General features: G+C 44.0%; 1 protein-coding gene across 2 annotated transcripts in view; it reads left to right on the top strand.

Moving 5' to 3' along the window:
• The first annotated feature begins 14,127 nt into the window (after positions 1-14,127).
• The window catches only part of dock8 (dedicator of cytokinesis 8), a 167,544-nt gene continuing 161,088 nt past the window's right edge, over positions 14,128-20,583 (top strand). For both annotated transcript variants that reach the window (XM_033972654.2, XM_033972653.2), the window contains exon 1: positions 14,128-14,355. In XM_033972654.2, coding sequence (XP_033828545.1) covers positions 14,303-14,355 — 53 coding nt within the window. In that variant the 5' untranslated portion in view covers positions 14,128-14,302. The remainder of the gene's footprint in view (positions 14,356-20,583) is intronic.

The raw sequence follows: 20,583 nt of genomic DNA, 5'->3' as shown, positions 1-20,583 counted from the left end.
GTTGTAATGTTTCCGTATGGATGAAAGAAAAAACAAGCTTTGGTTCCGCCTTTTTCACTTCAGTTCAACAAACTCAAAAATATAGGCCCGGAATTGTGATCATACTAGAATAAAAGGTGATAAAGAAAGAACTGGAAAATGCTTTTAAAATGGGCGTAAAGGCACGTTTACTTGTTCAAAATGGCATGTGTTGTGATAGCATTCAACAACCACGAGAGGGAACCTTCATCCTACCAATCATAACTGCAGCCCTGCCCTGTAGACTGTTTGTATTTGAAGGTGCAGTTGTTCCAAATAGTTTAAATGTGTAAATGATTTGTAAATACAAAAGATATTTAACGGGTTTAGCGTGAATCACATGACTGTCACAGAGGGGTTTATCGTGAATGACGTCAGAGAAGGTTTAGCATGAGTCACATGACTGTCGTAAAGAAAAGGGGCGGAGCTTAGTGTAAATCATACAACAAAAAGGGCGGGGCTTTGCGTAAATGACGTCAGGGAAACAGGGGTTAGCATGAGTCATATGACTGTCGCAGAGAAAAGGGGCGGGGCTTAGCATGAGTCACATGACTGTCGCAGGGGGGGAAAGGGGCGGGGCTTAGCATGAATCTAATGTTTGTTTCAAAGAACAGGGCGGGGCTTAGCATTAATCACACAACTGTCACAGAGAAAAAAGGTGGGGCTTAGCGCAAATCATATGAAAAAAGGCGTGGGGCTTAGCATGACTCACTGGACTGCCATAGGAGGGGCAGGGCGAATGGGATGTGTGAATGTCAGGACAAGGAGCGGGGCTTAGTGTAAATCACACGACTGTCACAGAGGAAAGGGGCGAGGCTTAGGCCGTGTCCCAATTCGCCAAACTGGCCTTAGAATCACCATTCAAAGTGTGCATCGAAGGGCAGTTACGTAATTTCCGGCGCGACAAGGGCTGTCCCATTTCAACCCACCCTACTGAATGCGAACGACAAACCTGCCCTTCCCTTTGCACCGTTTCCTTGGAGATCGGACGTAACCGAAGCGTGAATCCGTGCACACTTCACGCACTTCTATATCCCATCATGCACCGCGGTTACGCAAAAAAGAGAAGAAAATGGAGTCCTTGCGCAATACACTTTCAAATGTTCGTACTGGTTTACCTCATCTACAACAGTGTGACATGAAACTTTTAAATCTGAATAAAGATCTGTACAGTGTATTGGATGATTAAAAAGGAGTTACATGGAATAAAGGAATGTGCAATTATTGCTAGACAATAAGAAGACATTATTATCATGAGAAATTATTATTGCAATAAGAATAATGTAAGAATGTTCGTTTCTATTGTAAGCGTCAAAGACCAAGAGACTGAAACATAAAGTCAGAAGGGTTTAATGATCCACACAGGTAAAGTGAACAATGAAGCAACGGACTCTCCAGAAAGGACAGAAGAGAGTCCTGAGACGTGCACAAAATCTTCATGAGTTCCGTACATTCCATAGGTCTGCGCCCCTCGTGGGCACGTGTCATTTACTTTCGTATTACTAAATCAAGACACTAGCTTGATGTAGCGCTGCACTGCTAGAAAATACCTTATAATAATCAGATGAAAAGAACTGGCACGACATAGAAGGGAAACAGTGCCCCCTACTGTTATTAAAGTAGTGTAGCCACTGGCCAATATACCGAATGTTAAACTGCAATATCCCACTATATGTACAACTAATCAGTGTTCTCTGGTTTATAGACTATGAATGTAAAAATGATATTGTTACCTCTGTCTCTGTTATTACGTTTTCACAAGGTATATTTTGTTTAAGTTATGAAGTAGCTACAATTGAGTAAAAAAATCACCTCGAACGTTATATTTGCCTATTGATATTCAATCTAAACAGAAAGAAACAGCTGTGACGACGACATCTTGACTTTTCTTCTATTAAATAATAAATCATTAAAAATAACGTACGTAATGTACGTATCGTACGCTCAAAGACAGCGGTGGAAGTGCGGTCCGTGGTGTAGACCTGTCCCACTTCAGCAAGATGGCAGCTACACTGAGGAGGACAGATTCTCGACCGGAACCTTCAAACTACACTTTGAAGAGTACTTCGAAGGGACCCTTCAAAGGGTGCATTTGGCGAATTGGGACACGGCCTTAGTCTGAACATCTCTCTAACTTTTAACGTTAGTGTGGCATTATGAGTGGTCACAAACAGTAGATGTTAAAGTTTTAGCAACACTCCAGTTAACTGGAAAGGATTCCAAAATAAACATTGTGTTTAATTAACAAAGTGAAGACATAACATATGTTTAAGTTAACTTCACAGCATCTGGGCAGAATACAATATATTAGACCACATAATTTTTTTCTTTCCATTCATAAAAACACTGGACCCGCCCCCTTGCCCAGGCAGTCCATGATCCACCAACTTGATACCCAGATAACGTACGTGACGTACTTAACGTAAGCACAAAGACAGAGGTGGAAGTACGGTCCGTGGTGTAGACCTGTTCCATTTCGGCAAGATGGTGGCTACACTGAGGACTATCCATTTTCGGGCAGGTACTTTGAATGATACTTCGAAGAGTACCTTCGAACGGTGCTTTTGGTGAATTGAGACATGGCCTTAGAGAGGTTGAGTCGACTTCAACAGTCATGAACCCAAACATAAGGTTTTTCTTAATCGCAGAATTTGTGATATTACATTCTGTTCAATTAAATATCGGCGTACAACTGCCAAATCAGAACTAAACAAACATCAGCAGTATCATGTTTTGACGTGATACTATCTCAAAATCACATGATGGTTTCACGAAATATGTGATAGTTTCATGTTAAGACTGGAAAACTAAATTATCATGAAATTATGTGATATGTAAAACGAGGAACAACAGTAGAGGGCTTTTGCACGTTTGTATGGTGAGATATAAGCTATGCTACTGATGTTGGCATGACTTGTAGTAGTAGTAGTAGTAGAGCCTCTAGGAGTAGGACTACTGTTTGTGCGTAAATGACAAAGCCGCATTACCAATGGTAAGATGAGCCCATGAGGGAGCACTGAAATGACCGTCAGTGCTGTAAGCTCCTCCATCAATGTCTGTGGCTGAGTGAACTCAGTTTGGAGTTATGAGTGTCTCGAGTCTCTTTACACAGACTGGCTACATGCCCATAGTCTACAGCTTTGGACACAGCAAGAAGCAGCTATCTGCCGTTGACCAAAGCCTACACCTTCAGTAAAGAAAAAAGCAAAATTATACGTGTATATCTTCTTAAGCAGCCTGTGTGTCCTCATTCAAAATAAGGACGATTTCAGGTCCTTTGTCCTGTGAAGCTCATCCTCCCGAGGCAAAGCCATAAATAGATGAAGGTGTCTGGGCATGAGACTAGTAGTCCTATTACTACTACTACTACCACTACAAGTCATGCCAACATCAGCAGCATAGCCTATATCTCACCATACAAACTATAATTTCATTATCATTTTGGATCTGTCATGATGCCCGTTTGTTCCTGTCCTCCTGTGCTCTCTCCCCCTCCCCTACCTGTCTGCCTGGAGCTGGGCGGAGTTCGTGACTCCTCCCGCACACACCTGGAGCGCATCAGCGCAATCACCGTCACCTGCTGAGGATATGAGGGCTCGGCAGACTACACTCGGAGCCAGACCGTCCGCGTGTAAACATTCCTGTCCTTGCTCGTTCCTGCTCCTGCCTCTGCGCTCCGGCTCCGGTACAGTCATCCCTCCCTCTTGCTACCTGTCCTGTCTTGGTCTCCGGCTTGCTGCTTGCCCCCCACCTTGGGTCCCCACTCTCTGGTCTACGCCGGCCCTGCCTGCCCCGGTCTCATCCCGCTCCTGTCTTCACTCCGGTCCTGGCTTTCCCGCCCCCGACCTGCGCTCCGCCCGCCTGGTCTGCCTCCCGCTCCCTGGTTCCTCGTGTGTGTTTGAATGAACTGATAAAAGACTATTATTCACGATTCTGTACAATAAACACTGTAAACTTGCATCCCTTGGTCCTAACCCGCACCGTTACGACAGAACGGTCTGGCCACAATGGACCAAGCAGACTCGGGTCCGGACCAGGCGCTCCGGCAAGCGCGCTCCCACCCTAAGGTGGTGTTAGGACAACACGAACAATCTATTCGGACTCTGAAAGCCGATCCAGAGAAGATCCAGGCTGTCACGGATTGGCCTGTCCCGACCAACCACAAGCAGCTCCAGCGATTCATCGGCTTCGCCAACTTTTATAGACGGTTTATACGGGATTTTAGTAGGGTTATCTCACCCTTTACTAAACTTACCTCTCCTTCATTGCAGTTTTCCTGGTCCCCAGAGGCGCAATCAGCTTTCGAGAAGCTCAAGAAGCTGTTTACTTCCGCTCCCATCCTGCACCAGCCCGACCCCCGGCGCCAATTCGTCGTGGAAGTAGACGTCTCCGACTCGGGAGTGGGGGCCGTGCTGTCTCAGAGGTTTGAACCCCACAATCGCCTCTGCCCCTGCACATTCTTCTCCCGCCAGTTGTCCTTGGCCGAGGCCAACTATGATGTGGGGGACCGGGAACGCCTGGCCGTCAAACTCGCCCTAGAGGAGTGGCGCCACTGGCTGGAGGGGGCGGAGCAGCCGTTCGTAGTTTGGACAGACCATAAGAACTTGGAATATATCCAGTCCGCCAAGCGACTCAACTCCCGTCAGGCTCGTTGGTCCCTGTTCTTCAGTCGCTTCAATTTCCTCCTGACCTACCGTCCCGGATCCTGGAACGTCAAACCGGACGCCCTTTCCTGCCAGTTCACCCTGGAGGACAGCCCGGGTCCCGCGGAGAAGATCATTCCCCCCTCATGCGTTGTCGCCGCGGTCCACTGGGAGATCGAGGACACCATCCGTGAGGCCCAGACCAACGACCCTGACCCAGGTAACGGCCCACCTGGTAAATTGTTTGTCCCCGACTCTGTTCGATCCCAGGTGCTCCAGTGGGTCCACGCCTCCAGGTTCGCCTGCCATCCCGGTGCAAGTCGGTCTCTCTCCCTGCTCAAGAGACACTTCTGGTGGCCCACCATGGACACGGACACCCGGGCCTTTGTCTCAACCTGCCAGGTATGTGCTCGGGCCAAGGCCTCCCATTCACCCCCTTCTGGTCTCTTGTATCCCCTCACAGTTCCTCGGTGGCCTTGGTCCCATATCACTGTGGACTTTGTGACGGGACTACCTACCTCCCAGGGGAACACGGTCATCCTCACAGTGGTGGACCAGTTCTCCAAGGCCGCCCACTTTATAGCCCTGCCCAAGCTCCCAACGGCCAAGGAGACCGCCGACCAGCTCACTAACCATGTCTTCTGCCTTCACGGCATCCCGGTGGACATCGTTTCCAACAGGGGGACTCAATTCACGTCCCAGGTGTGACGGGCCTTCTGCGACGGATTAGGGGCCACGGTGAGTCTCACGTCCGGCTTTCACCCGCAGTCAAATGGGCAGACGGAGCGGGCCAACCAGGACCTAGAATCAGCACTGCGATGCACAGTCTCCGCAAATCCCGCGATCTGGAGTTCTCACCTGCTCTGGATAGAATACGCCCACAACTCTCTTGTGAGCTCGGCCACCGGGATGTCTCCGTTCCAAGCGTCCCTGGGGTACCAGCCTCCGCTCTTCCCCACGGAGGAGAGGGACCTTGCCATTCCATCCGTCCAGCATCACCCCCGGCGCTGCCGCCGGGTCTGGAGCAAGACCAGGGCGGCCCTCCTTCGGTCCGGGGCGCGCACCAAGGCAGCGGCTGATCGCCACCGCATCCCGGCGCCCACATACCAGCCTGGCCAAACTGTTTGGCTCTCTTCCAGGACCATTCCGTTGAAGACTGACTCCCGCAAGTTGTCCCCCCATTTCCTGGGGCCATTCAAGATTATAAAAGTCATAAATCCGTCTGCTGTACGACTCCAGTTGCCCCTGTCTCTCCGGATCCACCCAACCTTCCACGTCTCCCAGATCAAACCAGTCCGGACCAGCGAACTGGTCCCTGGACTGGAACTATTGTCCCTGGACTGGAACTATTGTCTATGTTCATTATCATTTTGGATCTGTCATGATGCCCGTTTGTTCCTGTCCTCCTGTGCTCTCTCCCCCTCCCCTACCTATCTGCCTGGAGCTGGAGCCTCCCGCTCCCTGGTTCCTCGTGTGTGTTTGAATGAACTGATAAAAGACTATTATTCACGATTCTGTACAATAAACACTGTAAACCTGCAGTGTTTATTCTACTTGCAACTTGCAGAATTGTTGGGTATCCTTGAATTTTCAGATAATTCATACGCTAATGATTTGAGTTTAAGGAGGGCTTTTGTGACACTTCCATCTGGGGCAGTGTTATTGGGAATGTAAGTGCAACACTCAGTACCAAACATAGAGCATACACCAGCTTCTTTGGCTAATAAAATATCTGAAGCTATATGGTTCTGCCAGGCCATCAGAGATATGGGACCCAGTTGTTCAGTTAGCTTCAACAGTGAAGTTCAAAAATCTTTGTTGATGATAATATAAGTAATTTATCCAGGCTACATTTTTATTAGATGTGACCCATGAAAACAAAATAGAGGCTAAACCTGCCAAAACCTCATCCTGGGCCTTATATTCATCTGGGACACAACAGGGTGTGTTTACAGCATTAAGATAAATGTCTTTATTGAATGAGCCTAAGGGTTTGTCTTTGGATGGGAATAATAGAGATCTTATCTGGATTTGGTGTAGTTTAATAGCATACGGATTATCAGGTAGTTTAAAATCATCAATAGTGTGAAATGCGTCGGCAGGTATAAGAGTAAAAGGCATAATAAGCATTACCAGGGTGCATTGTCCAGTCCAGGTCTTGGGTAGCATAGCATGTAACTGCACAGAGCCACCAAATATCTGCTCTTGCCAGGGAATGATGGAATAAGTCCGCATAAGGTTCAGACATTAATTTTTTGTTACAGTGCAAGTCAGTAAAGTCGCCAAATTGTTTGTCAGGGTTTGTATGTGTCCTGCTCGCAAAACAGGTGTATTTTGTTTGTCCAAGAGCCCAGTTCAGTGGCACATCTTTAGAGGTGACAACTGGAAATACTTTGTCTTAATGATAACAGTTATCAGTGCTATCGAAAGGGGCAGGTGCAGTAGTCAATTGTGGCCTAGTCGACGCACATGCAAAGCAATTCACGTTAGTCATAGTTTTAGTAGTATATTGAACTCATTTTAACCATAAGTTTGCTCCAATGTCTGCACCTGTCTCTAGATAGATTACTTGGGACATAGATAGTTCTTCAAAATACTTAACAATACTGGAGTTTTGTGATGGGCGTGGATGTACATATAATGAAAACTTTGTTGTAAGTTCTCCCACTGACTTAAATAGGCATAGGATAAATGTACTATTATCAGATGGAGCAAGTTATTTCAGCGTTAAAATTACTGCATCACAGTGTGGATATGGCTTGGGGCTTCTTATTGTAATGAGACATTTAGGTAAAGTAGGATTTCGTGGAAAGTTTGGCTTGTATTTATGGGTCCAGCCAGTAGTTGAGGCAATTGTAATCAAATATCCAGGTTTCATATCTGATACAATAGAGATTTTTCTATTTGAGAGTTCACAAGGGTCAGTCGTGCAGGTCAGAAAGTCACATACTTCAAATTGTGCCATACAGTCCTGTCCTTCTAAACAATTAATAGTGATTTTTTTTCCTGTAGATTTTAAACCTGTTTCTCTTGGTGCCCTTTTCAGTGCTCTCTGTTTCGTACCTGTATTATTGTGATTCTCTCCAGCAGGAGGGTACATGTCACTTGTTATATTTGTCACGTTTGTGGTTGATCTTGTTGGCTGTCCGAGGTCCTCTTTCATCTCAGTATTGTGTAAATACCACCAAGCTAAAACAGGAAAAATAGAAATGATTAAGAAAAAATAAAGAAGTTCAGGTAAGTTACATGGAAAATGAGGGTATGGTTTATACTCCCCCTTTTTCTCTCTCTTCTTCCTCCCCCAGAGCCCCAGGGTTGGGTGTGCATGGTCCCTCACCATCTGGTTCTGGAGCAGCTGTGTTGATGTCAGCGCAAACCTCGGCAACGATGCGTTGAGTGGGGTCCACTGGACACTTGATGCAATGTGGTAGATGGTACCAAAACTTAGAATCACCGTGCTGGACCTGCACAGATCTCCCAGTTGATTGAGTGATTTTGTAGGGTCCAGTTTGGTAGGGTTGAGTCCAGTTATTGCGTTTGTGTACTTTAATGTAGACCTAGGAACCGGGGGCCAGGTCGTTGTCAGCATCTGGAGTTATTTAGTATGAGTCCTTTCTCCTGAGTCCACAAACGTATCTTTGTCATGAGGCACGTATTATCTGCCTCTCTTGTGTCTCCCTGTGTGTTCTCCCCCTCCCGCACCTGCCTGAGTCCGGAGCAGGGCGGAGTTGCTGGCTCCTCCCACGCACACCTGGAGCGCATCAGCGCAATCACCTCCACCTGCTGCGGAGCTTAAGATGGACGAGCTTCGGACACTCGGTGCCAGACCGTCCGCGTGTCAACGTATATGCCTCAGTCTAGCTTTGTATTGGTGTTGCCTGTCCTCCCGTTACTTACCGGATTTTCTGCTACCTTCCAGATTCCTGCTCTCGCTCGTCCCTGCTCCTGCCTCCGTGCTCCAACCCCGGTACAGTCCTCCTCACTGCCTTCCTCCTGTCCCGTCTTGGTCTCCGGCTTGCTTCCCTGGCTGTCTTCGTGGACATCTCTGCCTGGCGTGCTCTGGTCTCACCCTGCCCTGTCTCCCGCTCTCTGGACTATCCCTGCTGGATCTTCCCTGGCCCTGCTCCTGGTCCCGTCGTGCTCTGGCCCTGGCTGTCGTCATGCCCGCTCTGGACATCTCTGCCTGGCATGCTCTGGTCTCACCCTGGACCTGTCCTCGTCTCGGTCCTGGTTTCCCATCCCTGCTCGGCACCACTCCCGTCTGGTTCGCCTCCCGCTCCCCGCTCCCTGTGTGTGTGTTACATGAACTATTAAGACTGAACCTTTCACTAACTGTAAATAAAACACAGTAAACCTGTCCCGAGTCCTGCACATCTTTGGTCCGCTACACCCACAACGCTAGACAATCTTCTGTCCATTTATCATCAAGACCACCATTGGTTCGCTTTTCCATGGTTTCAGCGACTGGCCTTGGTATGGCTGTAGGCCCCTTCAGTTGTCATATTCATCAAAACAGCCGTGGTCATCAGGATATTGAGCACAGTTGTCCCAAAGTGGCATCATTCTTGGGGCTTTGGGTAGTTCATATTGTCCGGGACTTTGTTTTGTCATCATGGTTGGAGCTGGTTGTATCTGTGGTTGGACCTGCTGCATCAGCGGATGAGCATTTTGCATGAAATTTTTATTGTGCCCCTGTTGTGGCGGCACCTGATTGTATCCATGTTGTGGCTGAATTTGTTGTTGCCTTAGTGGGCAGTCTCTTGACCAATGTCCAATTTCACCACATGCATAACATTGATTGGGGTTCATATTCATATTTCCTCCTCTTCCTCTTCCTCCTCATCCACTCCTTCCGCGTCCTCTTCCTCCAGGGGCCGTGTAAATTATAACTCCTGGGTTGATTTGGGCTGGAGCAGGAGCTGGTGGTTGTTGTTGTACTGCTGGTTGTTGGAGAAGTGGAGCTTGTTGTTGTTGTACAGCTGGTTGTTGTACAGGTGGAACTTGTAGTTGTTGTACAGCTTGTTGTTGGACAGGTGAAGCTTGTTGTTGTTGCATGACCATCTTGATTGCAGCAGCAAGTTGATTGGTTGTGGCAGTTTCTTTTTTACCATCTTCTTGGACTGTCAGTACCTTTGTAGTTTTTCTCTTGTTTTCTTTCTCTTTGACTTGGAGGCCCACTACTTCACTTAAGCGTCCTTGAACTGGTTTTGGTAGTCCTCTGACCAGAGCGGAGAAAAACATCACTGTGGATTCAGTTCCTGTCTTCATGGGTTCTCCTGTTGTGTCATAGAATAGTGCCTTGGCTCTTTGTTTGTATGTGTGGTAATCTTCACTGCTGTTCATCTGCAGGGACAGCAGTCCATCATGGAGCATAGTTGAGAAGCATTTTTTCAGTTCTTCTGACAGGTCCAGGCTTGTGTTATTTTGAATTGGTGCATGAAGCTTTTGTTGTATTGCTCCACGTATGTTTTCTGCAGTTGTCTCATCAGTGGCTCTCACAAAGGCGGCTTGTATGTCTCCCCAGCAGAGGGTTTCTCCTGCTGTGTACGTAAGCAGAGCACAGAGTCAGGCCAGTCCACTATGGCTGATGCGTGGGAGGCTCATCATCAAGGAGTTAAAATCTTTAAGCTGGAATGGTTGGCACAGTGGCGTATGCCCGGGCATTACTCTCAGTGGTGCAATGTGGGTTTCTCCTAGTGTTTCTCCTGGGCCCCAGTCAAGCAGGTTAGTTGGTGGTTCTTGTCTTTTTCCATGGAGGGGCGTCATAGGTCTATTTATGAATGTGCGCTCTGAATGTCCACTATGGCAATGAATGAGCCTGTGATTGGCTGTGGTTCTTCTGCTTTAACGTCTGATGGTGGCAATGTTGATGGTGTAGCTCCTTGTTCCAGGACATGTAGCATCCATTTATCAAGTGGCTTCAGTATTATTTTGGCTGTTTTCTTAGGTTCATCTGGGTCAGTGGAGCCGCCAGAGTCACTTGTTCTATCACTGGTTTGTCTTGAGATTCCCTTTGGCGCACAGTGTCTGGTCAGTCAGTCAGTTTTTGTGTTGTTGCCACTTGTGATTCCAAAATGTTTGTTAGTCCATTGAGCTGGAGTTGGATATCTTGAGGTTTTTCATCTATAAGTGTGGATCCAAGTGGGACCAGGGACAAGGCTCCTCCCTTCACTTTGTGTGTTGCTCCTTGTATCATTTCTTCAGCTGTGGTGGGGGCAAACAAGTTGGCTTCTGATGGTTGGTATGAAGGAGGGTGGCATAGTGTGGAGCTGGTGGGGGTTGGAGGTGCTTGTGGAGCCATCAACCAATCAGTTTGTAGTCAAGGTATGTCTGGGTGGGATTCTAGCTTAGACTCAGATTCCAAGTGGCTCTTTGTGTGCTCCCTGTGACAAATGCCATCGTTAAATGAATTTCTATGACATCTCACAGAATTTCTTTTGTCACGTTGTCTTGCACCTTCCTTGTCCTCCCCTTCATCAGCACTTTCCAAATTTTGGGTCCAGCTGGTGCTGCTTCTGGTGTTGTAGGAATGACGTTTCTGCTCATTGCCATTATTTGTTGTGTACCTCTTAAGTACGAGGTAAATACCAGTACTTGTAATCTTTTTTTCTTCTGTTTCAGCTTCTCCTTTGGTGGGTATTTTCTTGGATGCCATCTGTCTGGTGACGCATGACCTTTACCATGTGGTCGCTCATGATTTTTTCCCATTGGGCATTGGTTGGGGCAAGTGCATCTTTACCGCAATGAACTAACCTTTTTGCACTATATTTACTAAACAGTGTTTTAATCTGTGTGATTTTAGCTTTAGCTTCTTTAGGATCTGGGTCATCCTCACGAATCTTTCTCTGTAAACGCTCCAGGAGCTCAGTCCTTTTGATAAATTGTTGTGCCATTTGCCATGCCGTATTATCAATTTAAGTGTTTTTATGTTAAAATCCAAAATTTCTAAAACATAAAAAAAGGTTACTGTAAGAATATTGTTTATTAGAATTAATTACAATTTTTACAGTATGAATATTAATTTTGATATTAGAGTGTGTATCATCCAGCACATAATCCACAATCAAAAACTAGTTCAAAATAAAACACACTATGCGGGTTTAATCACACAGCACCTATAAAGGTATCTAGCACACACTGCAAATTAATGTAGTTTTAAGAATATGGATCATACAGCACCTTTAAAAGCATCCAGCACACACTGCAAGCTACTAGCGCTTTAAGATTTTATCACACAGTACCTTTAAAAGCATCTATCATGCACTACAAACCAATGTCGCTTTAAGAATATTTGTCACACAGCACCGTTAAAAGCCTCCAGAACACACTGCAAGCTACTGCTGCTTTAAGAATATGTCACACAGCATGTATTTCATACTCAACAACTAGTTAAGAATATCAACAATTCGTTAAGAACACACTGTGGGTTTTGCTTGGCCCTCACTTAGTTACCTCAGTATTGATTCTGTATAAATACTTGGTGCCTTGGCACTCAGTGCCTTTAAGAATATGTAACACGCAGCATGTATTCTAGACTCAATAATCAATTAAGAATAAAACGCACACACTGTCGGCTTTGCTTGGCCCTTACTTAGTTACCTCAGTATTTATTCTCTGAAAATACTCGTTACCTTGGCAACCAGTGCCTTTATATTCTGGTACCTTTAGCACTTTTATTTCTCAAAACGTCTTTACTTTGTGCACATACATATTAAAATCATTCACACATTGGCATAAAGTGTGGCAAAATGCAGAATTCTGTATTTCAATAAAAGAGGTTTCTGCTTACCTTTTATTAGGGTTGACCACTACTTTGGAGAATGTCAGTCAATATGGAGACTCTACAAGGTTGTCACTTCAGGCTGTTGATGGGCACATATGTGCCGTTCACCCGACACCTTCAGTGAAAGCCCTGTAAGAAAGAAAAAAATAAAAATCAGTCAGTCCTTGATAATGCCGCATCCTCCACCAAGTTTCTCTGTTGGTTTCTGTTCTGTTGTAGAAAAACAGGCACAGAGGCTCGGGAATCGTTCTGTAGATTTTTATTATACAGTCGGGTTAAAGGCACCGTACAGCAAAATTCAAAGCAGAATCAAATTCAAAGTCTATGCAGAGTCAAATGCAGAGTGCAACAATTTGTGATTACACCAGTGTTTTAAATCATCCCAGAGTGGGTGTTACACACCCTGTATGAAAGAAGCTATTGTGATAAAGTGCAAAATGTGACCTTGGCCAAAATGTAGTTATGTCTGAGTTTTCTGTGATGACAAGAAATTACACTGTTTTGTGAGAAACAGAACATTTTGTAAGCAGTGTATTATATTTGTATATTGTTCACATCTTCTATGAATTTTTGAAAATTAAATTTAAAGAGGGCGCTACAGAGCCATTTTGTGAGAGAGTGCCTTTATTTGCATATCATTGCGTTCAGCTCACAAATGATCATAAATGCTGTATTGGCTTTTTCCCAACAAAAAATGTGTGAAAGAGAAATATTTTTTTGAAATATTCCAAAATTTGCGATTTTGTTGAAAATTCACCATGACTACACCCAAAGTCATAATCAAAATGTAATTGATAATCTTTATTTGCACATGGGTTTAGTGGGTTTTGGCCAAATTTAGAGTGTTTGTGATGAAAATTGTGTGAGGAGATGTCTTAAATGTGTATTTTGTGCATACATCTCTCACTCATGTCACCTGCTCTGCTTCTGCTTCTTGTGCTGGTTGAGGATAAATCAGTGTAAAAATGCATAAAACTAGGGGAAAAAAAGAGATTCTGTTCTTTTAAGAGATTATTTTTTCAAAATCCTGTTAAGGAACCATTCAAAAGAGCCAACTCGTTAACTCAAATCTCTCCATTGGCTACCTGTTCAGTTTCACATTGATTTTAAGATTCTTCTATTTGTTTTTAAGTGTCTACATGACCTGGCCCCACTGTATCTGTCTGAGCTGCTGGTACCTTACACACCCTCCCGCTCTCTCAGGTCTGCAGGTCAGGTTCTCCTTGTGGTCCCTAAACCAAAAAGGAAACTTAGGGGTGATCGGGCTTTTTCAGTGGCTGCTCCAAGACTCTGAAATGCACTTCCACTGAATGTTAGACTGGCAGACTCAATTCCTGTTTTTAAATCTCTTCTTAAAACTCATTTTTTTTAGCTTGGCTTTTAACTCAGTGTAAAGAGTTGACATTTATCATTTTCTGTTTTTAATGTTATTGTGTCTCATGTTTTTTGTGTGTTTTAACCTGTGTACAGCACTTTGGTCGACTGTGTTGTTTTTAAAGTGCTTTAAAAATAAAGCTGGGAGCTGGAATGTCACATCACTATTAGCTGCGCTTTTTGGCAGCGAGGGAGCGCACGCGGCCCATGTTTCTCCTATCCCATGATCTTTCTTCTCCGCCTCCCGCCCTCCTTCCTCGCCTCGTGCCGGTGTCTGCTCTCTGCCTCTCTGCCTCTCTGCTCTGTTTGAAGCAGGAGCAACCCCGCAGCTCCCTCGGGGATGGCTCAAATCAAATGCGGAAGTTTACACCCAAGAAAGCCGCCGCTACGCCGTCGTCACTCGCCAAATGAACGTTGACATGACAGGAGGCGCGCGGCCTTGACAGAGCGCAAGGAGGGCAAACCGCGGACACATTTTGGAGATATGTCTTCTCTTGGCTCAGCGGAGAGACGCGCGTTCGCTCTCAAAATCAACAGGTAAGAAAATGCGTAAAAAACGTGCTTGGTTTGGCAGTAAAAGTTGAGAGCGTAGTTGTTGGGGGCTTGTATTGACAGCGGGATTCCACAGGGAGCAGGCACACACATGTCCTGAATGTTAACGCTCTAGGTTAGTTCACTTTCTGTCCCATTTAGAAATAGCCTCAAGTCTTGAACACTACAGCTCGTAAAGGGCGCATAAAACGGTATTTTTGGATGTATGTCATATCGTTTTCCCTCATCAAAAAAACGCGCCTTAAGTTTTGTTTCATTCACACATGTTTAACACATAAATCCTGCATGTTTAGACTGAGTTCTCTCAAACTCAAAACACTGTTCCGCCTTGTGATGTCACGTGGTAACACAGGAAGTGCTCCACTCTGTTTTTAAACTCCACACACCTTCACTAGAATCATTTGGCTCATTTCAGCTCTGGAGCAGCCAATCTCTACCAAAGATAAAAGGTAGTTGATAACTTGAAAACTACCACTACATGACATCACAAGGTGGAGCAGAGCATTTTGAGCTTTGGAGATGTGGGCAGACTAAAAATAAAGCATTACTCAACAAATTTTTGAGGAGCTAACAACATTATAACATAACTTAATGCTCACAGGAGTCCATTTTGTGTAATATAAGCCTTTACGTGAAGCGGCGTTGTCGTTTTATGAGCCAGTGTTTTAATGTATACTCCCCTTCTAATATTTCAACATTGTTTTCAAGTGCGACTTCCTGTATGAGGAGGATATAGAACCTATATGTACTGTTACTAACGCGAGGATTTCCTCCGTGAATGGCTCATATGTGCGTTATAAATGAGTGGGGTTGTTCCTGTGGGGTTGTTCCTGTGGCACTGGCCAGGTGTGGGGCTGTGAAGGAAGTAAACTCAGGGAAGTCTATTGTCATCTCTGCTTCTGTAGTTCTACTAAAACAAATATGACATGGGCTGAGGCTATATATACTGTTTTAAGGCAGGAAGAAGATCCTATCAAGGGCTTAAGATTGCAGGTAGTGAGTCAAGTGTATTCAACTAATGAACAAGGCAAATATGAAGTCAGACCTATTCTTCAAACTGAACTTTTCAGAGCTTTTAACCATGTTCTAGTTGTTTCTTCTCATTGAGCCTCTGAAATTGTATTTGGAGTGATTCATGTTTGAGTAATCTTTGATCTCTTATGTTCAAGGCGCATTTTGCCGATCTACCCATTTTCACCTCCACCGATACACGTCCACTGTGATGTACGCACTTCCTTCTCCAGTTTTACTTTCGTAATCAATACATGTAGGATTTGGTAGCATTGCGTTGTCATTTTGGTAGAAATGAAAAAAATGCTCTCAGTTTTCTAACGTGGAAGTCTTTTAGTAAGTTTTATTAAGTTATTAAGTATTGTGATATAAAATGTGCAAATTATAACATAATGATCCACGGGTGTCAGAGATTATAACTATAGAGCACACACAAGCACAATAGGGTGGATTTAATAAAAATATAAAGACAATGCTTTGTAAAGTGTCCTTTTGTGTTAAGAATGGCACAAAATATATTATTATTATGATTCGCTTCTCATGTTCTGTGATGGTACATGATTTTGAAGCCTTAGCTGCCTTAGGGTAGACTGACATTCTACATGCTATTCTGTGCCATGTGCCTTTCCAACCACCATCACTCACTGACCTTTGTACAAGAAGGAGAGGAAGAGCGTTGCCCAAGGACACAACAGCAGCTTGCACTAATTGGAGCTGTAATTGAACCACTGACTTTTGGATCAATGGGAAGCATTATAAAAACTGAAACAATGAAAACACTCTCTGATGACCACGTGTGCTCAGTGAGGAGGACATAGGGTTTGGACGACAGAGGCTCGACAAAAGTGTTACTTCAGTTTGTGTGTTTGATTCATTTAGAGTTCATTTCCCCATTTTTTTTTGTCCTCCTCTGGATCATTTATTGTTTAAAACTACTGTGGAAATTATGTAGTCCACTTTTAGACCTGGTTTACACCTGGTTTAGTCCTGGATTAGACCTGGAATAGTCCTGTTATAAACCTGGTTTAGACCTGGAATAATCTTGTTATACACCTGTTTTAGACATGGTTAGACGTGGTTAGACGTGGTTAGACGTGGCTAGACTTGGCTAGACTTGGCTAGACATGGTTTAGACCTGGTTTAGACTTGCAGTACACCTGGAATTGTCCTATTGTGCTTGTTTCTTTGGTGATACTTTGTTTGAGAGGTTTGAGCCACTGACCGAGGTCTGTATTATTACATCATCATTTATCTATCATGTGACAGCCAACAGCCAATAGGGATGGACCTGCTGCTGTGGCCGATCACTTATATTTAGCTTTTAAAATCCATAGCACAAATGTGTCTCAAGTTAAAGCAACTATCACAAAAAACCTTTTCACTTTTGTGAAAATAAAAACAGCCATGTGTCACATACAGACATATAAATCTCTTCTATTTCAACTTTGACCCATCAGTCTGTTCACTGGGGCAATACCGGGGCATCGATATTAACTGTCCATGTCCTCTTCCCCCTGGCATTTAACACTAGACAGGATATACAGGTGTTTTATTGTTCTATTCCTATTTATCGTGTTATCTAAATATTTGTTTTGTGTTGACTTTTATGTGAAGCACTTTGGTTCTGCTCAAGTTGTTTTAAATGTGTTATATAAATACACATTTATATCACCCATCCCTACTCTGCTTTCCCTTACTACATGTTATGTCCTTTGTGTGTTGTGTCTGCAGCGTCTCACCACAATACACCTGTTAAATATGTGTTTGTGGCTCTCAAATGTCACAGCCTGAGAAGAACTGTGGATGCAGTCTGAGATGAAGGATCAGAATCAGAATCCGAGTCCGAGTGTATTCTACTGAACATGTAAGGAGATTAATCAAACTGTCCAGAGCGTTGTGCCGCTGACCCCACAGTCACTTATGCAGTCACTCTGCTCTGTATTTCATATTTATTTGTGTTTTGAAGATGTTTTAACCTTTGACTTTTAGTTTTTAAGTTTATTCTTGGGTCAGTGGTGTTTTAGTCAGTCTACATCTTTATTGCTCAACTAATTATTTTATTTTATAATTAAGGATTTATGTGGACCACAAAGATAAGAGGAGGCAGGGAGTGAGAGCAGGAGATCTGGGAGTGAAACACACATCTGCAGTTTATAGTTCTTTGTTGTGGATCTTTACAGTACTTTGTTCCACATCTGACTGGACTGTTTTGAGAGCTTTTGTTGTGACCTCTTCTCTTTTAGGGTGATTTGTCAAGTAGTTTTAATTGTACAATGATGTTATTACATTACATTGACAAAAAAAAAAAAATACAGTCCAGTGTAGGGAAGGGACGATATTAAATTTTAGACTCACGATTATTGTGGCCAAAATAATCGCGATTATCACGATAATTATTAACCTGTTAACGTTCCGACGGCCCGGGCCTACTTTACAACTTTACAGCAATGTACATACCCTTCTGCGTCACCCACACAAACAATCTACACATCAAATGAAAGCTACGGTGCTTGATATGCAAACCATTTTCACCTGCAATCACCACAGTGCTGACAGAAAAGACATGTTTACAGAAAAGTCACAAATTGTGAATCTGGACTTCACTTACCTTTGAGCGCTCTGGTTCTGTCAAACATCAACATATTCACACAAAGTTGGTCTCATTTGTTCCATAAAGGTCCAGAGAATATAATTCAGTCAAGAAATTATTTCCACAAAATAAGATCCTCCATGTCCAATCTGCTGCAGGAAAGTGCTCCAAATATGAAATCTGTTCTGTCACTTCTTTGCATTTCTTTTGGCGATTTCAGGCATAATAAACTTCTGACAGTGCCAACTTTGTTCGGTGCTAAACACACGTGTTAGCTTGTGATTGACACCAGTGTTGGCCAATAAGGTGGGGGTTGTGGGTTACTGGAACCACAGACAGCGAATCACTGCTAAAGATGACCCATTCTTCCCCTTGTAGAATCAACTAATTACATTACACACATTTAGGGACGTTTTCCCCTTACACCCAATGAGCAGCGGAACACTATGTATGACAGGCCATGGTTTTCCAAAAACAGACATACCGGAAGAAAATGTATACTCCTCATTGCCATGTTGTCGAAATGGACCAGTCCTTGTCGCGCCGGAAGTGATGCAAGTGCCTGTCGACGAACACTTAGAACGATGCATTTAAGGCACTTTGGCGAACTGGGAAACGGCTGAAGCCGAGTGGATGCAGAAATGTGTGCATAATGGCCCATTTTACACACTGTTGTTTTGTGTTTTAAACATGATGAAACGGACAAAAACAAAGGGAGTATGATGGAACCTATCAGAGTACGTGATCGAGGACACTGTGGATGTTTGTACAAGTTATACTAGAGGCATGTCGGACCCGGAGCGGTTCATGGCAAAGAGTGAAAATCTCACAGTGGACTCAGGAGTAAAGGACCTTATTTTTTGATGGATTGGATGCTGTTCTCGATCGGTAAGCGTGGTTTATTCTGCTGTTGACTTAATTTTAGGTAAAATATACCGTGTATAATCGTTAGCATTGCTTCTGTGCACATAGTGCGCATTCGGACATTTGTATTCAGGTGTATGAATTAGACTTAATTTGTCTGTTGTTTAAAAGGTGTTGTTTTATTCTGCAGTTTGCATTATTGTAGGTAAAAATATAAGATGTACACACATTAGCATCTCATCTGTGTCACGGGTGAGGCACGCGCTGGTACGTTCCTATGGAGAGTTACGGATCAGACTTTGTTTATTGTTTATCTGGCAAAATATAGTTCAGACAGAGATAAGCACAGAAGCTAACAAGTGTCATTGCTATGACAGTGGGCAAACACCAGAACTAACGTCTAAATGTTGTATTAGAACTGGAAACATGAGGCAGTGTGGTGCCGTAAAGGTGATTTATAGTCATGCGTGATGATCACGATTATTAAAAAATGCCACGAACGATTAATTGCAGACCTTTTTTTTAATCACGATAAACGATATTATCGTATATCGTCCCATCCCTAGTCTAGTGTAGCATTGTCACAATCATAGACTGTATACAACCTGCTGGTCACTGAGTTAAAATAGGAACTCTGGCTCCGATTCACTTTGCATTGAAAAATTGTGTCAGTCTCTGTAACTGCTGCTGTCAGACTTATCATTTTGGTCTTAAAATGTTCGTATTAACCCTATGTTTGATTGACAATGTTGCTAAGTGCCTGCCCCCTACTAAATCAGCGGTGTGGGTGGGAAGGGCCATTACCTTCAACAGCCTTGCTTCAGATTGGCTCTTTGGTTGCTGAAACTTTTTTAATAACAAAACCTGCGAAAAATTAGTATCTAGTTTCGATACTAGTTTTATTATCATTTAGCGTCTGATTTTCTATACTTTTGACAACACCAGTCCAGTCGCATTTGATTAATTAACCATGCCATACATTTCATCTAGACAGCCAGACAGAGTTTGAGGAAGTTTGGTAAAAAGTGCTGGCCATGGTGTTGTTCTTGTCGTTCCTAAATCTTCGTGTTCCTCTTTTTATTTCCAACTGAAGGAAATGTGTGGACTTGTTCTCTCTGCAGTTTCACTTCTGTTTGAATCAATGTGTATTTCATTCCTATTGTAAGTTTGAAGGATGTGTACAGCTTAACGTAAGGCTGCATTCACGCTGGGGTTGAACCTGATTTGATCCCAGGTTAGTCCTGATGTTGACTTGGTTTAGTCCTGGTTTAATCCTGGTTTAGTTTTGATTTAGTCCTGATGTTGACTTGGTTTAGTCCTGGTTTAGTCCTGATTTAGTCCCGGTTTAGTTCTGATTTAGTCCAGATGTTTACTTGGTTTAGTCTTGATGTTGACTTGGCTGAGTCCTGGTTTAGTCCTGGTTTAGTCCTAGTTTAGTCCTGGTTTAGTCCTGGTTTAGTCCTAATGTTGACTTGATTTTGTTGTGGTTTAGTCCTGGTTTAGTCCCGACTTAGTCCCAACTTAGTCCTGACTTAATCCTGGTTTAGTCCTGGTTTAGTTCTGATTTATTCCGGATGTTGACTCGGTTTAGTCCTGGTTTAGTCCTGGTTTAGTCCTGGTTTAGTCCTAATGTTGACTTGATTTTGTTGTGGTTTAGTCCTGGTTTAGTCCCGACTTAGTCCCGACTTAGTCCCGACTTAGTCCCGACTTAGTCCCGACTTAGTCCCGACTTAGTCCTGACTTAGTCC

The sequence above is a fragment of the Periophthalmus magnuspinnatus genome, chromosome 9, assembly GCF_009829125.3.
Source record: "Periophthalmus magnuspinnatus isolate fPerMag1 chromosome 9, fPerMag1.2.pri, whole genome shotgun sequence".
Classification (NCBI taxonomy): Eukaryota; Metazoa; Chordata; class Actinopteri; order Gobiiformes; family Gobiidae; genus Periophthalmus; species Periophthalmus magnuspinnatus.
The sequence above is the reverse complement of the archived record's forward strand: the minus strand, read 5'-3'. Positions and strand labels throughout refer to the sequence as shown.